Raw genomic sequence first — 15,071 nt, 5'->3', positions numbered from 1 at the left:
GGTTGTAAAGGAAAGCTCCTTTGACTAAACTGAAAAGCAATTTATTAAAGGAGGCGAGGCAGTTTCCCTCTGTCCCAGCTCGCCCCCCCAATCTCGGAGAAGGCTGGAGAAAAGGCTTAGCGCTTTCCTGTCGGAACAAAGCCCACGCCCAACCACGGCCTGCCCCAGGTACCCAGAGTGACCACTAGCCCTGGCGCGGGCAGTACAGCGGGACCTCCGCAACGTGCTCCCCGTTCTCCGGCCGCGGCTCGCGAGCGGGTGCACGGCGAGCTCTGATTGGCAGAGCTGAAGCGACGTGATTCCCCCCCCCCCGCACGTCCTGCCGGGAAAGAACTTGGCTTCCGCCTTAGGGTCCGCAGCACGGGTGTATAACGTTGAGAGTCCTGAAACAGAGGAGTAGTTGCAGAGACGGTAGGGGCCAAAGAGGAGGACTATCCCACACATTTCTTTCTCCAGAGAGGCCAGGAGGATGAAAGAAGACAATGGCTCTGGACTTTAGATAGCAACACTTTTATTATTCCCAGGTTCCGCCCGCTGCTGTTCCCTCCATGGCTCCCCATGTCCCCTAAGATCGTGCCCCTCCTCCCCAACCAAGGCACTCTCCAGGGGAGGTGACAAAGGTGGCAGTGAAGGAGGTGGTGAAGGAGAAACACCTTTACTGGAAGACCAGTGTGGACACGAGAAGGGGGAATGGAGTGAGGGTGCACGAGAGGTGGGGTCCAAGGAGCCAGTGCCTTTTTCAGCGCCCCTTCTGAGGGCTGAGAAGAGACGGGCTGACACGCCCCGGCACCATCAAGGCCCTGCTCTCCTTTGGGAGAGGGCCTCGTGGGTGAGGGGGCGTCAGGAGGCCTGGGGTTCCCACAAAGAGAGGGAGAGAAGCCACCGGGTTTCACCGATCCATGCTGTCGTCCGTCGGGGTGGAGAAACAGGTCTGTAGCAACTTTTCGCAGAACTCCAGCTCCTCCTGGATTGGGGTGTGAAATTGGGAGCCCTGAGTGCAGAGGCCACCCCCTGCCTTCACCAGCTTTGCCTGCAGAAACGGCTCCTCTTCCCTCCCACCCACCACCCCAGAAGCTTCCTGTCTCACCCCACTGGTCTGTCCTCACATCAGCCCCCGCCAGCTTGTCCTAACTCCCAGAAATGACCAACCTCGATTAATCCCTACTTAAAATCCCTTCCATGGATACAAACTCCAGAGACCAAGAAAGAAGCACTGATAGATTGGACCACATAAACATAAAAGGTATCTGCATAGCAGAAAGATGCCAGAAACAAAAGTGAAAGAAAAACAATTTGAGGTGAAAAATATTTGCAACTCATCACAAACGTCTAACATACTTAATACTTCAAGAGCTTTAATGGGGGCTTCCCTGGTGACGCAGTGGTTAAGAATCTGCCTGCCAACGCAGGGGATACGGGTTCGAGCCCTGGTCCGGGAAGATCCCACATACCACGGAGCAACTAAGCCCGTGCGCCACAACTACTGAGACTGCGCTCTAGAGCCCGTGAGCCACAACTACTGAAGCCCGCGTGCCACAGCTACTGAAGCCTGCACGCCTAGAGCCGGTGCTCTGCAACAAGAGAAGCCACCGCAATGAGGAGCCCGCGCACTGCAACGAAGAGTAGCCCCCGCTCGCCACAACTAGAGAAAGCCCGCAGGCAGCAACGAAGACCCAATGCAGCAATCAATCAATCAATCAAATTTTTAAAAAAAAAATAAAGCTTTAATGAATCAGTTGCAAAACCACCACCCATTAGATAAATGGGCAAAGGATATGAATGAGTAGTTCACAAAAAAAGGAAAAAGATGCCCAACTTCACTCACGGGAGAAATGCAAACATAAACTGGACTGGAATACTGCTTTTCACCAATAACCTTGAAGAAAGGTCAAATGGCTTGAGGAAAAGCTTGAAGAAAGGTCAAATGTCTTGAGGCACCCTATCCTGGCCAGGATGTGGGAAAGTTGAGTACCCTCATGGCTGCAGTGTCGACTGGTTCAACTTCTATGGAGAACAGCTTGGCAACAGCTAAGGACATGGCGCTTAAACCCTGTAACTTCATCTTTAACCTACCTTAACCCAGCCTTTCCCTTTCTAGAAATTGTTCTAGAGACATACTCCTAAAGTTACATGTGTAAAAGGTTATTCTTTTAGCAGAGTTGATAGTAGTGAAAGAGTGGAAACAAACTCCAAGAGGATAGAGCCATAGGCACCGACAGGAAACACACTCGTGGATATGTTAAGAAAGGGAATATGGCAAGAGCAGAATAGTGGTCAGAATAGGCTGAGTTTACACAAAATGAAGAGAGGAAGAGGAAAAGAATTGATATGTACATTTCCTTGTATGTGCACAGACTATCTTAGGAAGGCCACAGGAAGAACTGGGTGGATAGGAATAGGGGTAGGAGGGAGACTTTTCACTGTTTATCCTCTCATGCATCTTGAATTTTGAACCACATGACTGTGGGGCCTATTCAAAAAGCACCAATGTAATTTAATTTAACCCTACACAGGGCCCACAAAAATACCTACAAAAGAGGACTGGCTAAATCATGATGTAATCACTTCAGAGAATACTATGCAATTATAATATTGAATTACACTGAAATTAAAGCACACTTCTATTTACATATCTGGAAAGAGTTCTAAGACAGACACATAGGAGAGAAAGAAGGCCATGTGAAAACAGAGGCAGAAATCGGAGTGACGGATGTATCCATAAGCCAAGGAACGTCAAGGACTGCCAGCAACTACTAGAAGCTGGAAGAGGCAAGGAAAGATTCTTCCCTAGAACCTTCAGAGAGAGCACGGTCTTGCTGACACCTTGACTTCAGACTTCTGTTCCCCAGAACTGTGAAACAATACATTTCTGTGTTAAGCCACCCAGTGTGTGGTACTCTGTTACAGCAGCTCTAGGAAACAAATGCACCACCTTACCTAAAATATCACAGCCCACCATTCTCTAACCCCTCACTGGTTTAATTTTTCCTCACTGTAGTTCTAACTTCCTTGTGTCATATTATACACGACAGTATATGTTAAATTATATAGATACGTATTACACGTGTGTGTATAGATAGATATGTATCTGTAAATATGTATTTGTGTGTGCGTTTGTCTACATGTTTATCTGTTACCCCATGAGCCCCATGAGAACCAAGGCTGTATCCCTTTGCTCCAAATCTCCAGTGCTCAGGTTGGGACCTGGCACATGGGTGACCTGCCCCTGATGGAAAAATGAAGGTTTCCACAGCTGTATACGTATGTAAAACTTCTCACATTGCACACTTTCAATATAGGTAAATTATACCTCAATAAAGCTGCTAAAATTTGTTTTGAAAACAAAAAACAAGGCATGTTGGCCGGTTCACGCGAGGCTTCCCTCACCGGGTTGGTCTCATGGTCTGGTACCAGGATCTGGCAAACCAGAGGCTCAGGGGACAAACACACGGATGCATCAAGCAAGGATGGCTAAAACCACAGGCCGGACGAGGGCCGGGGCTGCCCCTGCCCGCCATGGGCACAAATCTCCACGGGTTCCCGTGACGAGGTCAGGGGGCGAGCCCCTGGGGGCGGGCACTGTGCCTCTCCCAGTCACCCCCGCTCCTCACACCCAGTGCCCAGCACCCTTCTGTAAACACCTGATGGTGTCCACAGAGGAATGATCTCAGCACAATGGAAGTCCCAAGAAGCTGGCCCGTTTGCTGTGTCCAGCTTTGCTGAAGCACCAGCGTCTGGGCGGTACTATAACGGCTGGATAAATTACTTAAGCAAAGTTAACTAAATCACTTAATCCGTTAAATAATTAAATAACTACTGAATATGTAATTAGTTGTTCTTTATCACTTATTTGTTACTTATCTATTTAAATACCTGAGTTGTTACTTATCACTTGTTACTCAATATCTATATAATTAATATCTAATGAGTTATCACTTATTTGTTACTTATCTATTTAACTATTTAGTGAGTTATTTATTGCTTGTTATTTATCACTTGTTACCCTTTATCTAATTAAATAGCTAATGAGTTGTTATTTATCACATATTAGTTACTTACCTATTTAATCAAATATTTAATTTGTTGCTATTTATCATTTACTTATTTATCAATCTAAAAATACTTAAATATTTGAATGATATGATGTAAACAACAATATTAAATAATTTGGATAATAATTAGATGAGTTTGGGGGAATTCCCTGGCGGTCCAGTGGTTAGACTCAATGCTTCCACTGCAGGGGTTACAGGTTCTATCTCCACTTGGGGAACTAAGATCCCGCAAGCTGTGAGTCATGGCCAAAAAAAAAGAAAAAAAAAATTAAATGAATTCGTTAACTCTTTAACTCTCAAAACCCCGAGCTCCTGGTTCTCCTTGCAATCCCCCTGGTGTTAACACAGCACGAGTCACATGGGGTGGGGGGGGCAATAAATGTTTGCTGAATGATGACTAGAGAAACACATGAATTGCAAAGAGGATGTAAACAAAAGCGTGGGCGAAGAGACCACAGAGACCCAGAAGGCAGGCACCAGGCTGGCCCCTCCCACTAAGCGGCCGGGTCCCCTGGGCCAGCGCCCCCGCCCCCCATCAGCAGTACCTGGTACTCCTCGTGCTGCTGCAGCAGCCGGCACCGGTGCCGCAGAAGCTCCTCCAGGCCCAGCTCGGGCTCCCGGCACTCCCGCACACCCTGGGGGAAGTCCGTCACCAGGCTGCGGGGACAGGAGAGCAGCTCTTGGGACCTCGCTCTGCACAGCGCCCCGAACCACGGGAGCCTCGGCAAGCTGCTCCCCCACACTGGGCCTCAGTTTCCCCACCTGCAACGTGGACTTGACTCCTGTCCCCGCCCCAGCCCAGGGACTTCGATGAGACTTGTACAAAACAGGGCACTCAGCACAGTGCCCGGCCTGGAGCCGACTCCACACGTGAGAGCTGCTGCCTGCTTGTCCAGCCGCTCCGTTCCATCGTGTTTTAAGACTCTAATCTGCTTGTACTTTGTGCGGGGGATGGGGGAGTATGAGTGTGAGAAAGACCCTCCCCCTCCTCCCCAGGCTGCTGTGGCAGCCCCCAAAGGTGAGGAAACTGAGGCTCAGGGAGGGCCAGCGCCGTGGTTCCTGCTCCCCTCTGACCCTAAACCCTTCAGCCCCCACGGGGGGGCCGGTCCTTTTGGGCCCCAGCACACCTGCACAGGGCTCCAAGCACGTGCTCATGGAAGGGGCTGTGTTCTGTCCGGACGAGGGCCACCAGCTGCTGGACCATGCCCATGGAGCACAGGGTCCCTGCGGAAGGGCCAGGGGGTCAGAGGGGCAGTCCCTTCCCCTGTGCACTCCCCGCTAGGAACCATCCCAGCTCCCTGCCCTGGCCACCCCACCTTTGTGTTCAGGGTGGCCCACCAGCAGGTTCTGCAGCAGGAACGCCGACTTGACCTTGAGCTTTTGCACCTGCTGCTGCATGGCCCGCATCAACACAGAGAAGCCGTCCAGGCGGAGGAACTGCAGCAGCCCAGCCTCCTGCTCCCGGACCAGGCCTGGGGAGGGGGGAAGGCGGGGCCTTGAGGTGACAGTCACCACTGCCACCATTATCGTCCCCATTATCTCACCATCACCATCATCACCACCATCATTACTGTCATCACCCACCACCATCACCACCAATATCATCATCATTACCACCATCACCACCATCACCACCACACTCATCATCATCACCATCATCACCATCATCACCATGACCACCACCATCCCCAATAATCACCATCAGTATCATCACCATTATCACCACTACCATCATCACCCACCATCATCATTACCATCACCACCATCATCACCAATATATCATCATTACCGTCATTACCACTACCATCACCACCATAAACACCACAATCATTACCATCAAGACCATCACCCTCATCACCATCACCAATCTCACCATCAGTATCATCACCTCACCGTCACCACCATCATCACCCACCACCATCACCATGATCATCATCACCCACCATCATCATCACCATCATCACCAATATATCACCATTACCATCATTACCACTACCATCACCACCATAAACACCACAATCATCACCATCAAGACCATCACCTTTATCACCATCATCATCACCAATATCGTCATCAGTATCATCACCATCCTCATCATCGATTTCTACGGGTCCGTGCTTCGCAAGCATTACCTTTAAGTATTTTTAATTTAGGGACTTCCCTGGTGGTACAGTGGTTAAGAATCCGTCTGCCAACACAGGGGACACGGGTTCGAGCCCTGGTCCAGGAAGATCCCACATGCCACGGAGCAACTAAGCCCATGCACCACAACTACTGAGTCTGCGCTCTAGAGCCCGCAACACAACTACTGAGCCCGTGTGCCACAACTACTGAAGCCCGTGCGCCTAGAGCCCGTGCTCCACAACAAGAGAAGCCCGCGCACCGCAACGAAGAGTAGCCCCCGCTCGCCACAACTAGAGAAAGCCCGCGTGCAGCAACGAAGACCCAAGGCAGCCAAAAATAAATAAATAAATTTATTTTTTTTAAAAAAGAGCAGAGTACTTTAAAAAAATATATTTTTAATTGAGATATAATTCCACAGTCTGTACAATTTACCTTTTTAAAGTATACAATTCAGTGGTTTTTAGTATATTCACAAGGTTGGCTTACCATAACTATCTAACTCCAGAATATTTTCATCACTCCCAAAAGAAGCCCCATACCTGTTAGCAGTCCCTTCCCCCAACTGGCAACCACTAATCCGCTTTCCACATCTATGAATTTGCCTCTTCTGGACATTTCATATAAATGGAATCAAACACTATGTGGTCTTCTGTGGTTGGCTTCTTTCACTCAGCATGTTTTCTAGGCTCGTCCAGGTTACAGCATGAATCAATATTTCATTCCTTTCAATGGTTGAATAGTATCCCATTGTATGAATAAGCCACGTTTTTTTTAATCCATCCATCCATTGATGGGAACATTATCTCTTTTTAATCCTCAAAACCACCCTAGGAGGTGAGTGCTCTAGGAATCCCATTTTACTGATGAGGAAACTAAGACCCAGAGAGCCAGACTACTTCGTGAGGGTGACAGGCACCCTGGAAGGCCTCCGAGTATGACAGAACCAGCCTGAGGGGTGCACCTCCAAGGAGGCGCCGACTTGGGCAGGGTCTAGGCCAGGATAGATGGGAGCCCCCAGAAACCCGTGGCCAGTAAATCCCTGACACGTGGCAAGTGCCACTGAGGACCTGAGTTGTTAATCTCATTTGAGTTTAATTTATTTCAGTTTAGGGTAAAAAGTGAAGCAGTGGTACAGCATGTTCCCATTAAGCACAACTTCGTCCCCTCACTAGAACTACACTCCACACTGACAGCTAAAAATACAGCCTGAGGTGAGATGTGCTTTATATGTAGGATATACACTGGGTTTCAAAGACGTAGAGTGAAAAAAAAAGATGTAAAATATCTCATTAATACTCCACATAATGATGGGCCGAAATGATAATAATTTGGATATATGGGGTTAGATAAAACATTACTCAATTTAAAAAATAAAAAAAAAGGACAGGCGGATGGTGAGGGGAAGACAGGACAACCCTCCACGTCCGCTCTGCCTTCACGATGGATCCAGGAGCAACCACTTCCCTTCACTCCAGGGCCTCTCCACTGGGCACAGCTGACATGCGGGTACAGGCCATTCTGTGTCGTGGGGGCCGCCCTGTGCACTGGAGGGTGTTGAGCGGCAGCCCTGGCCTGAGCCCACTAGATGCCAGTGGCCTGGAGATGCATCTCCCTGGGGGCGCCCCCACCCACCTCCTCCACAGCTCTCACACACTCCTCCACCTGACCTTCTCTTGGTCTGCGGCCAGAGGGTGAACCTCTGTGAGCCTCCACGCACCGGGCCGCAGGAGCAGTCAGGAGACCGACCAAGGAAAGGGCTCGTGGCACCAGGGCTGGCCTGTCCTAACCACTTTCCAAATGGTAGCCGCCACACGATGGCATACCCTGCAGCCATGCCCACCCCCCAAAAAAGAAGACAGATGCCACGGAATTGTACACTTGGAAATAGTTATGTGCATTTTACATCAATTTTTAAAAATATAAAAGGCCTCGGGCTTCCCTGGTGGCGCAGTGGTTAAGAATCCGCCTGCCAATGCAGGAGACACGGGTTCGAGCTCTGGTCCGGGAAGATCCCACATGCCGCGGAGCAACTAAGTCCGTGCGCCACAGCTACTGAGCCTGCGTTCTAGAGCCTGCGAGCCACATCTACTGAAGCCTGAGCACCTAGAGCCTGTGCTCTGCAACAAGAGAGGCCACCACAATGAGAAGTCTGCGCACCGCAAGGAAGAGTAGCCCCTGCTCGCTGCAACTAGAGAAAGCCCATGCACAGCAACAAAGACCCAACGCAGCCAAAAATAAAAATAAATAAAATAAATAAATAAAAATAAAAGGCCTCAGCCATAAGGAAAAAATGAAATTTTGTCATTTGCAACAACATGGATGGACTTGGAGGTATTACGCTCAGTGAAATAAGTCAGAGAGAGAAAGACAAATATGGTATGTTATCACTTATATGTGGAATCTAAAAAATAAAACAAACTACTGAGGGACTTCCCTGGTGGTGCAGTGGTTAAGACTCCACGCTCCCCATTCAGGGGGCCCGGGTTCGATCCCTGGTCAGGAAACTAGATCCCACACGCATGCTGCAACTAAGAGTTCGCATGCCACAACTAAGAAGGCTGCCTGCCACAACTAAGACCCGGCACAACCAACCAAATAAATAAATAAATAAAATATTTTTTAAAAAATAAAATAAAACAAACTATTGAATATAATAAAAAAGAAGCAGACTCACAGATGTAGAGAACAAACTAGTGGTTACCAGTGATGAGAGGGAAGCGGGGAGGGACAAGACAGGGGTGGGTTTGAAGAGGTACCAAAAAAGAGGGAAAAAAAAAAAGATAAAGGGCATTGAATTGATAGTTCCTGTAGCTCCTACCTGGCATCCTGGATTGCATTCTCTGGGAGAAGCTGACTGCCCAGCTTGAGCTGTGATGACACTCAAGCAGCCCCCGAGAGGACCCCGCCCATGACAAGGAGTGATCGGGGCCCCAAATGTCAACAGTGCCAAGACTGAGAGCCCTGAGGGGCCTAAAAGCACTCAAGCTGGGCCTCGTCCCGTGTTGTGAGGCTCTGGCTCTCTGACCAGCGGCAGGTGTGGCAAGCTCACCGCTCTGTTCCCAGCACCCAGCAGAGCCCCGGCAGGTACTGGGGATAAACGAACACACAAGGCCCCTCTCTCTCTGCCCCAAAGCAGATCCGGAAGCTGGCACCAGCCCCAGGGACCCGAGCCCCTCCCCGGCAGCCCCCAGGACACTCACAGGAGATGGCGAAGAGGGCCTTGACGCGCACAGCATCGCAGGGGTCCCGATCCAGCAGGCGCAGCAGCTTGCGCAGTGCGCCAAGGCCCAGCACCTGCTCCTGGATGGCTGCCACGTTCTGGCTGCACGTGCCGATGAGCTGCGCTGCCCGCCACCGCAGCCCTGCAGGCCCCGCCTCCAGGTAGCGGCCCACCAGCAGGTGCATGCCGGACAGCTGGCAGAAGTCTGTGTGGAGAGAGGGGAGCAGACAGGCCAGGTGTGATGAGCTGAGCTGTGTCCCCACAGATTTACATTGAAGCCCTAACCCCCAAGGTCTCAAAATATGTCTCTATCTGGAGACAGGGCTTTAAAGAGGTGATTAAAGTGAAACGGTGTCATGGGATGGGGCCCTAATCCAATATGACTGGGGCCCTTATAAAAAAGAGGAGATTAGGACACAGGCATGCACAGAGGGATGACCACATGAGGACAGAGCAAGAAGGCCCCCATACACAAGCCAAGGACAGGGGCCTCAGAAGAAATCAACCCTCGGACTTCGAGCCTCCAGAACTGTGAGAGAAGAGCCTTCTGTTGTTTAAGTCCCCAGTCTGTGGTGCTTTGTTACGGCAGCCCAACTGGACAAATACACCAGGTGAGGCTGAGGGGAGCCTGCCCCCAAGGGCAGGCTCTCCCCAAGCACCCAACTGGGGGTCTGTCCAAGGCCAGTGTGTCTCAACAATGTCAGCATTTGGAGGGTCAGGGTCCCAGGCTCCAGTCCACCAAATGCCAGTTCTGACCCCCAGTCTTTGTGACAATCAGAACATCTCCTGTGGGAGAACACACCACACCAGACGTCCGCAAACTATAGCCTACCACCTGTTTTCTGTATTGGTGAGCTTGGGGGTTCTTCAAAAAGTTAAATACAGAGTTACCCTGTGACAACTCTTACATATATATCTAAAAGCATCGAAAGCAGAAACTTGAACACATGCTTGTACACCAGTGTTCACAGCAGCATTATTTACTATAACCAAAGGGGGAAGTGACCCAAATGCCCGTCAACTGATGAACGAATAAACAACATGTAGCCCATCCACACACTGGCGCCTCAGTCAGCCACAAAAAGTAATAAAGTTCTGATACAGCTACGACATGGAAGAACCTTGAAAACATCACCTTCAGTGAAGGAATCCAGTCACAAAAGGTGACATATTCTACTATTCCATGTACCTAAAATGTCCAGAACAGACAAATCCACACCATCAACGACCACACCACACCCCTCCAAGTGGAAGTGACCACTCATCCTTCTATTGGCTTCTCGGCATTTAGCATAAAACCCACAGCACCAGCCTTGGCCCGTGAGCCCCTGTATGCCCAGCGTCACTTCCTAGACCTCACCCCTCACTCACTCTGCTCTGCTGGCTTCACTGCTGTTCCCACACAGGCCAGGCAGGTTCCCACCTCAGGGCCTTTGCACTGGTCATTCCCTCTACCTGGAATGCTTTTTCCAGAGCTAATCCCATGACTCACGCCCTCACTTCAGGTCTCTGATCAAATGCCACTCCTCGGGGAGGCCTTCTCTGACTACCCCATCCAGGACCACCTCCTGTCTCTTACTCTAGGGAGTGGCAATGGACTTCCAGCAGACTAGGGTGACATGGTCAGTCTCAGAGAGCATCAGGGAGGTGGTGGACTGAACCTGGCGCCATCACTGCTCCTGATGGCAAGCAGACCAAGCAGGGAGGGACAGGGCAGTCTCACCTGGGGCCTGAGTCAGAGCCGGAATGGAGGGGTGAGGCTGGGAGGCTGGGAGGAGGCTGGTTGTGTGGTCCCTGAGACAAAGGACAAGGGCTGGGCTGCAGCAGGACCCAGGGCTTAGGAGGAGGAGGCAAGAGACAGAAGGGAGACCAGAAGGCAGAAGGGACAGGACCCTGGAGGCTGGGGGCAGGCTGGAGCGGGCCTGGCTGTACCTGCGGCGTTGTCCATGTTCTCACACAGGTCGGCCAGCAGCTCCAGGGCCCCCTCGCGCTCTTGCTGTTCAGCAGCCAGTTCAGCCTCACCAGCTGAGGGGGTTGTGGGCTGGGACAGTACTCGGAGGCAGTTCTTCATCTGCTCCACCTCTTCCCGCTGGCCCCGGAAGGCAGCCGACATGGCCTCCTGCAGCCACTGGCGCCTCTGGGGGTTGAGGCGGAGCGGGAGGGTGGGGGAAAGAAGCAAACCTCATCAATAATCACCTCAGGAACAACAGTCGTTAATAATAACAGCCAACATCTGAGAGCTGAGTGTCCTTCAGTCAGCACGTACCTACCGGGCACCTTCTCTACTCACAGACTCGTTTCTAGACGCTAGATCTATGGAGAGACTGGCTGTGGGGCGTGAGAGGAAAAGAGGGGTCAGGGACACCTAGGTTTTTGTCCTGAACAACTAGAAGGAGATGGGGAAGACTGCAAGAGAAGCAGCAGTGGAGTAAGAGGAGTAGGGTTTAGAGCTCTTTTTTTTTTTTTTTTTTTTTTTTGCGGTATGCGGGCCTCTCACTGTTGTGGCCTCTCCCGTTGCGGAGCACAGGCTCCGGACGCGCAGGCTCAGCGGCCATGGCTCACGGGCCCAGCTGCTCCGCGGCATGTGGGATCTTCCTGGACCGGGGCACAAACTTCTGTCCCCCGCATCAGCAGGCGGACTCTCAACCACTGCGCCACCAGGGAAGCCCTAGAGCTCATTTTTGAACTTGTTAAGTTTGAGGGATCCATGACACACCCAAGGCCAGATATTGAGTACGCTGCCTGAAGTTCAGGGAGGAGGTCCAGCCTTGATCTCAACCTCGAGGATTTCTCAACCTCGACTCTGCTGACACTTTGAGCTGGATTGTTCTGCCGTGGGGGTCGTCCTGTGCACTGCAGGGTATTGAGCAGTATCCCTGGCCTCCACCCACCAGATGCTAACAGCACTGCCCCCACCTCCCACCCCCCCAACCCCACCATGGTTAAAACTGCCCCCCCAGGAGAACACCACTGGCCTAGAGATATAAATTTAAGAATAATCAGGGCTTCCCTGGTGGCGCAGTGGTTGAGAGTCCGCCTGCCGATGCAGGGGACATGGGTTCTTGCCCCGGTCTGGGAAGATCCCACATGCCGCGGAGTGGCTGGGCCCGTGAGCCATGGCCGCTGAGCCTGTGCGTCCAGAGCCTGTGCTCCGCAACGGGAGAGGCCACAGCAGTGAGAGGCCCGCGTACCACATAAAAAAAATAATAAAAAAAATTAAAAGAATCATCAGAGGAAAACGTCAACGTGAGATCACACAGGAAGTGAGGGTAGAAGAGAGAGTCCTGGTGTGCTCCATGGTTAAGAGGCTGGGGAATGAGGATGAACCAACAGAGGAGATGGGGAAGAAGAGCCAGTGAGTGGGATGAAAAGCAGAAAAGCATGTTGTTCCAGATGCCAAATGAAGAAAGAACTCAAGGGGAGGGGGTAGTAATCAAATGCTACTAGTAAGTCAAATAAGATAAGCGCTGAAAACTGGCCGCTGTTTTTTTGGTTTTTGGCCAGGCTCCATGGTCACTGTCCTGGATAAATTTGGGCAAGATGTTAATCTTTCTGTGCCTGTTGCCTACCTCATGGTCCCAGAGGTTCAATGACATCATGGATGTAACCGAATTAGCACCATATTTTGTATACTGTAATTGTCATCACCAACTAAACATCATGTATAACAAATATTGCTATTAATCTCCGAAACAACCTTCCATGGTTAAGGATTACTGTTATTCCCACTTCACAGATGAGAAAATGGAGGCACGGAAAAGTGCGACTTGCCCAAGGTCACATAGTCAGCCATCCACAAAGCCTTAAGTCAAATCTAAGCGGTCTGTCCACAGAGCCTGTGTTCTTAATGATAATATCCTGCTGCCTTCAGGAGCACGACCTATGTGCCAGGTTCTGTGTTGAGCCCTACTTCAACTGGAACCTCAGAACTACCCTGTGAAGTACCACTGTTATTCTTATCATCAACTTGCAACTAAATAACTCGACGCTCAGAAACATGAAGTGATATACCCAAGGTCACACAGCTGTATGATGCTGAATCCACGACTGTCTGGCTCTGGAGAGCCCTTGCTTTTTCTTTTTAGCATAAGACTCTCTGTCTCCCAGCACAGTGCAGGGATCCAGGGATCTGACCTTCAGTCTACAATAACCCTATCGAGCACAAATACAGTCTACTATGCCTTCACAGCGGGACTCCCGCCCCTCCCCAGATATCTGTCCCCACGTTCCTCACCCCAGCTCCTCGGGTCCCCACCCTTTACCTCCTCACTCATGGGTTCTGGAGGGAGGTCTGGCTCTTCAGAGCCCGCCGTGATGGCCATCTGCAGCAGACCTTGGAGGTTTCGCGGTGGCGGGGGATTGTCGGAGCCGCCCGCGGAGGAGCCGCTGCCCCCTGACGAGCAACCCTGGGAGGCTGGGGGCAGCGCCAGGGGAAGGCGACTGCTCCCGGAGCCTTGGTTCGCCATGGGCTGTTTGCAAAGAAGGGAAGAATGTGTTGGGGTAGGGTATGGTCCCCGCTGAGGTAGCTCTGGCGTCCTGGCGGGTCGATTCCTGGGGGTCTGCTGATAAGGTCGTTTTAGGGAAGCTCCGCGGCCCCGCATGACCCCAAACCACTCTGCCCACACCCCCTTTAACCACAGCCCTCTTTTCTTCTCTCATACCGACAGGACCCTTCCCCGAAGTCACAAGTCCCTCCTTCCTCCCTAGCAACGGGCCCCACCTACTCTCCCTAGCAACCCCCTCCTCCATTTCCACTGCAGTCCTTCCCGTCTCTTAGCAACCCCACTGCCTAGCCTTCAGAGCAACAAGCCCTCCCTGTGGTCTTCTTAGCAACAAGTCTCCTCCCTCCTCTCCGAAGAGGGGAGCCTGAGCGGGGCGGACCTCACCTTCCCGGGCCTCGTGTCGCCGCCGCTACTAAAGGCAAACCCGCCCGCACCTGACTCTGCTGGGCGCCGCCATATTGACCGGAAATACTCACGGTCTCGCCCGGAATTTCCCCGCGCAGCCACCCAACTAAGGGCCGTACCTGGGCGTGAGGCTACTTCTCCCGGTTCTTAAGTCCTTCCCACCTGGCGGGATACTTCGCTCGGCCTGGCCCCTCACCTAGGCCACGCCCCCCGCGCTCACGCTCTGGTGTAAGCCCCGCCCCCTGCCCGGATCTCGCCCCTAATGAGCCCCTCCTCCTCATTGCAAGCTCCACCCTGCCCTAGTGTAGGCCCCGCTCCCCGGTCTGGCTCCGCCTTGGTTAGACCCCTTCCACACCCACGCACCCTGTCCCAGTTCTAAACTCTGCCCCTCGCCGCCACTTAAGGCTCCGCCCCTGTTCTAGGCCTTTCGCCCTCTCCCAGCTAAACCCCGCCCCCGTGCCCGTGCACCCGCCGCTCCCCGTTAAGCCCCGCCCTCTTCCTGGCCCCGCCCCACCCCGTGGTTGCCTGTAGCGAGGGTCCCCTCACCCTCGGGGCGTTTTCCCCTGCACCTGGGCCCCGATTCCGTCTTTTACTAGAGCCCTGGGTTCTCAACACTAATACCTGACCCAGGCAGAGTTTGGCCTGTCCCACCGCCTTCTTGGCCTCAATTTCCCCTTTCGTCATAGGAGGCTGCCCGTTACCCCCACCTGCAGCACCTGTGCGGACCTCTCTTATCCTCCAGCGTCCCCCTCGTGGAATCTTCCCTGA

The 15,071-nt window shown here is 51.9% G+C and overlaps 1 protein-coding gene across 5 annotated transcripts; it reads right to left on the bottom strand.

Annotated features, from left to right (window-relative positions):
• Positions 1 to 494: 494 nt before the first annotated feature.
• HSPBP1 (HSPA (Hsp70) binding protein 1) lies at positions 495 to 14,688 on the bottom strand. 5 transcript variants are annotated; one of them, XM_060131290.1, is made up of 8 exons: positions 14,667 to 14,688; positions 13,659 to 13,865; positions 11,329 to 11,533; positions 9,377 to 9,601; positions 5,369 to 5,524; positions 5,180 to 5,276; positions 4,598 to 4,709; positions 495 to 964 (listed from the first exon to the last, which is right to left on the bottom strand). In XM_060131290.1, the coding sequence occupies exons 2-8, from the start codon at positions 13,860 to 13,862 to the stop codon at positions 890 to 892; spliced, it is 1,074 nt and encodes a 357-aa protein (XP_059987273.1). In that variant the 5' UTR covers positions 13,863 to 13,865; positions 14,667 to 14,688; the 3' UTR covers positions 495 to 889. The 5 variants fall into 5 exon arrangements, 4 of the variants coding, with proteins under 4 accessions (XP_059987273.1, XP_059987270.1, XP_059987272.1 ...); XM_060131287.1 differs by lacking the exon at positions 14,667 to 14,688 and adding an exon at positions 14,423 to 14,536; XM_060131289.1 differs by lacking the exon at positions 14,667 to 14,688 and adding an exon at positions 14,375 to 14,395.
• Positions 14,689 to 15,071: the final 383 nt, after the last annotated feature.

This window comes from Lagenorhynchus albirostris, chromosome 19, assembly GCF_949774975.1.
Source record: "Lagenorhynchus albirostris chromosome 19, mLagAlb1.1, whole genome shotgun sequence".
Lineage (NCBI taxonomy): Eukaryota > Metazoa > Chordata > Mammalia > Artiodactyla > Delphinidae > Lagenorhynchus > Lagenorhynchus albirostris.
This window is presented reverse-complemented; position numbering and strand designations above follow the sequence as displayed.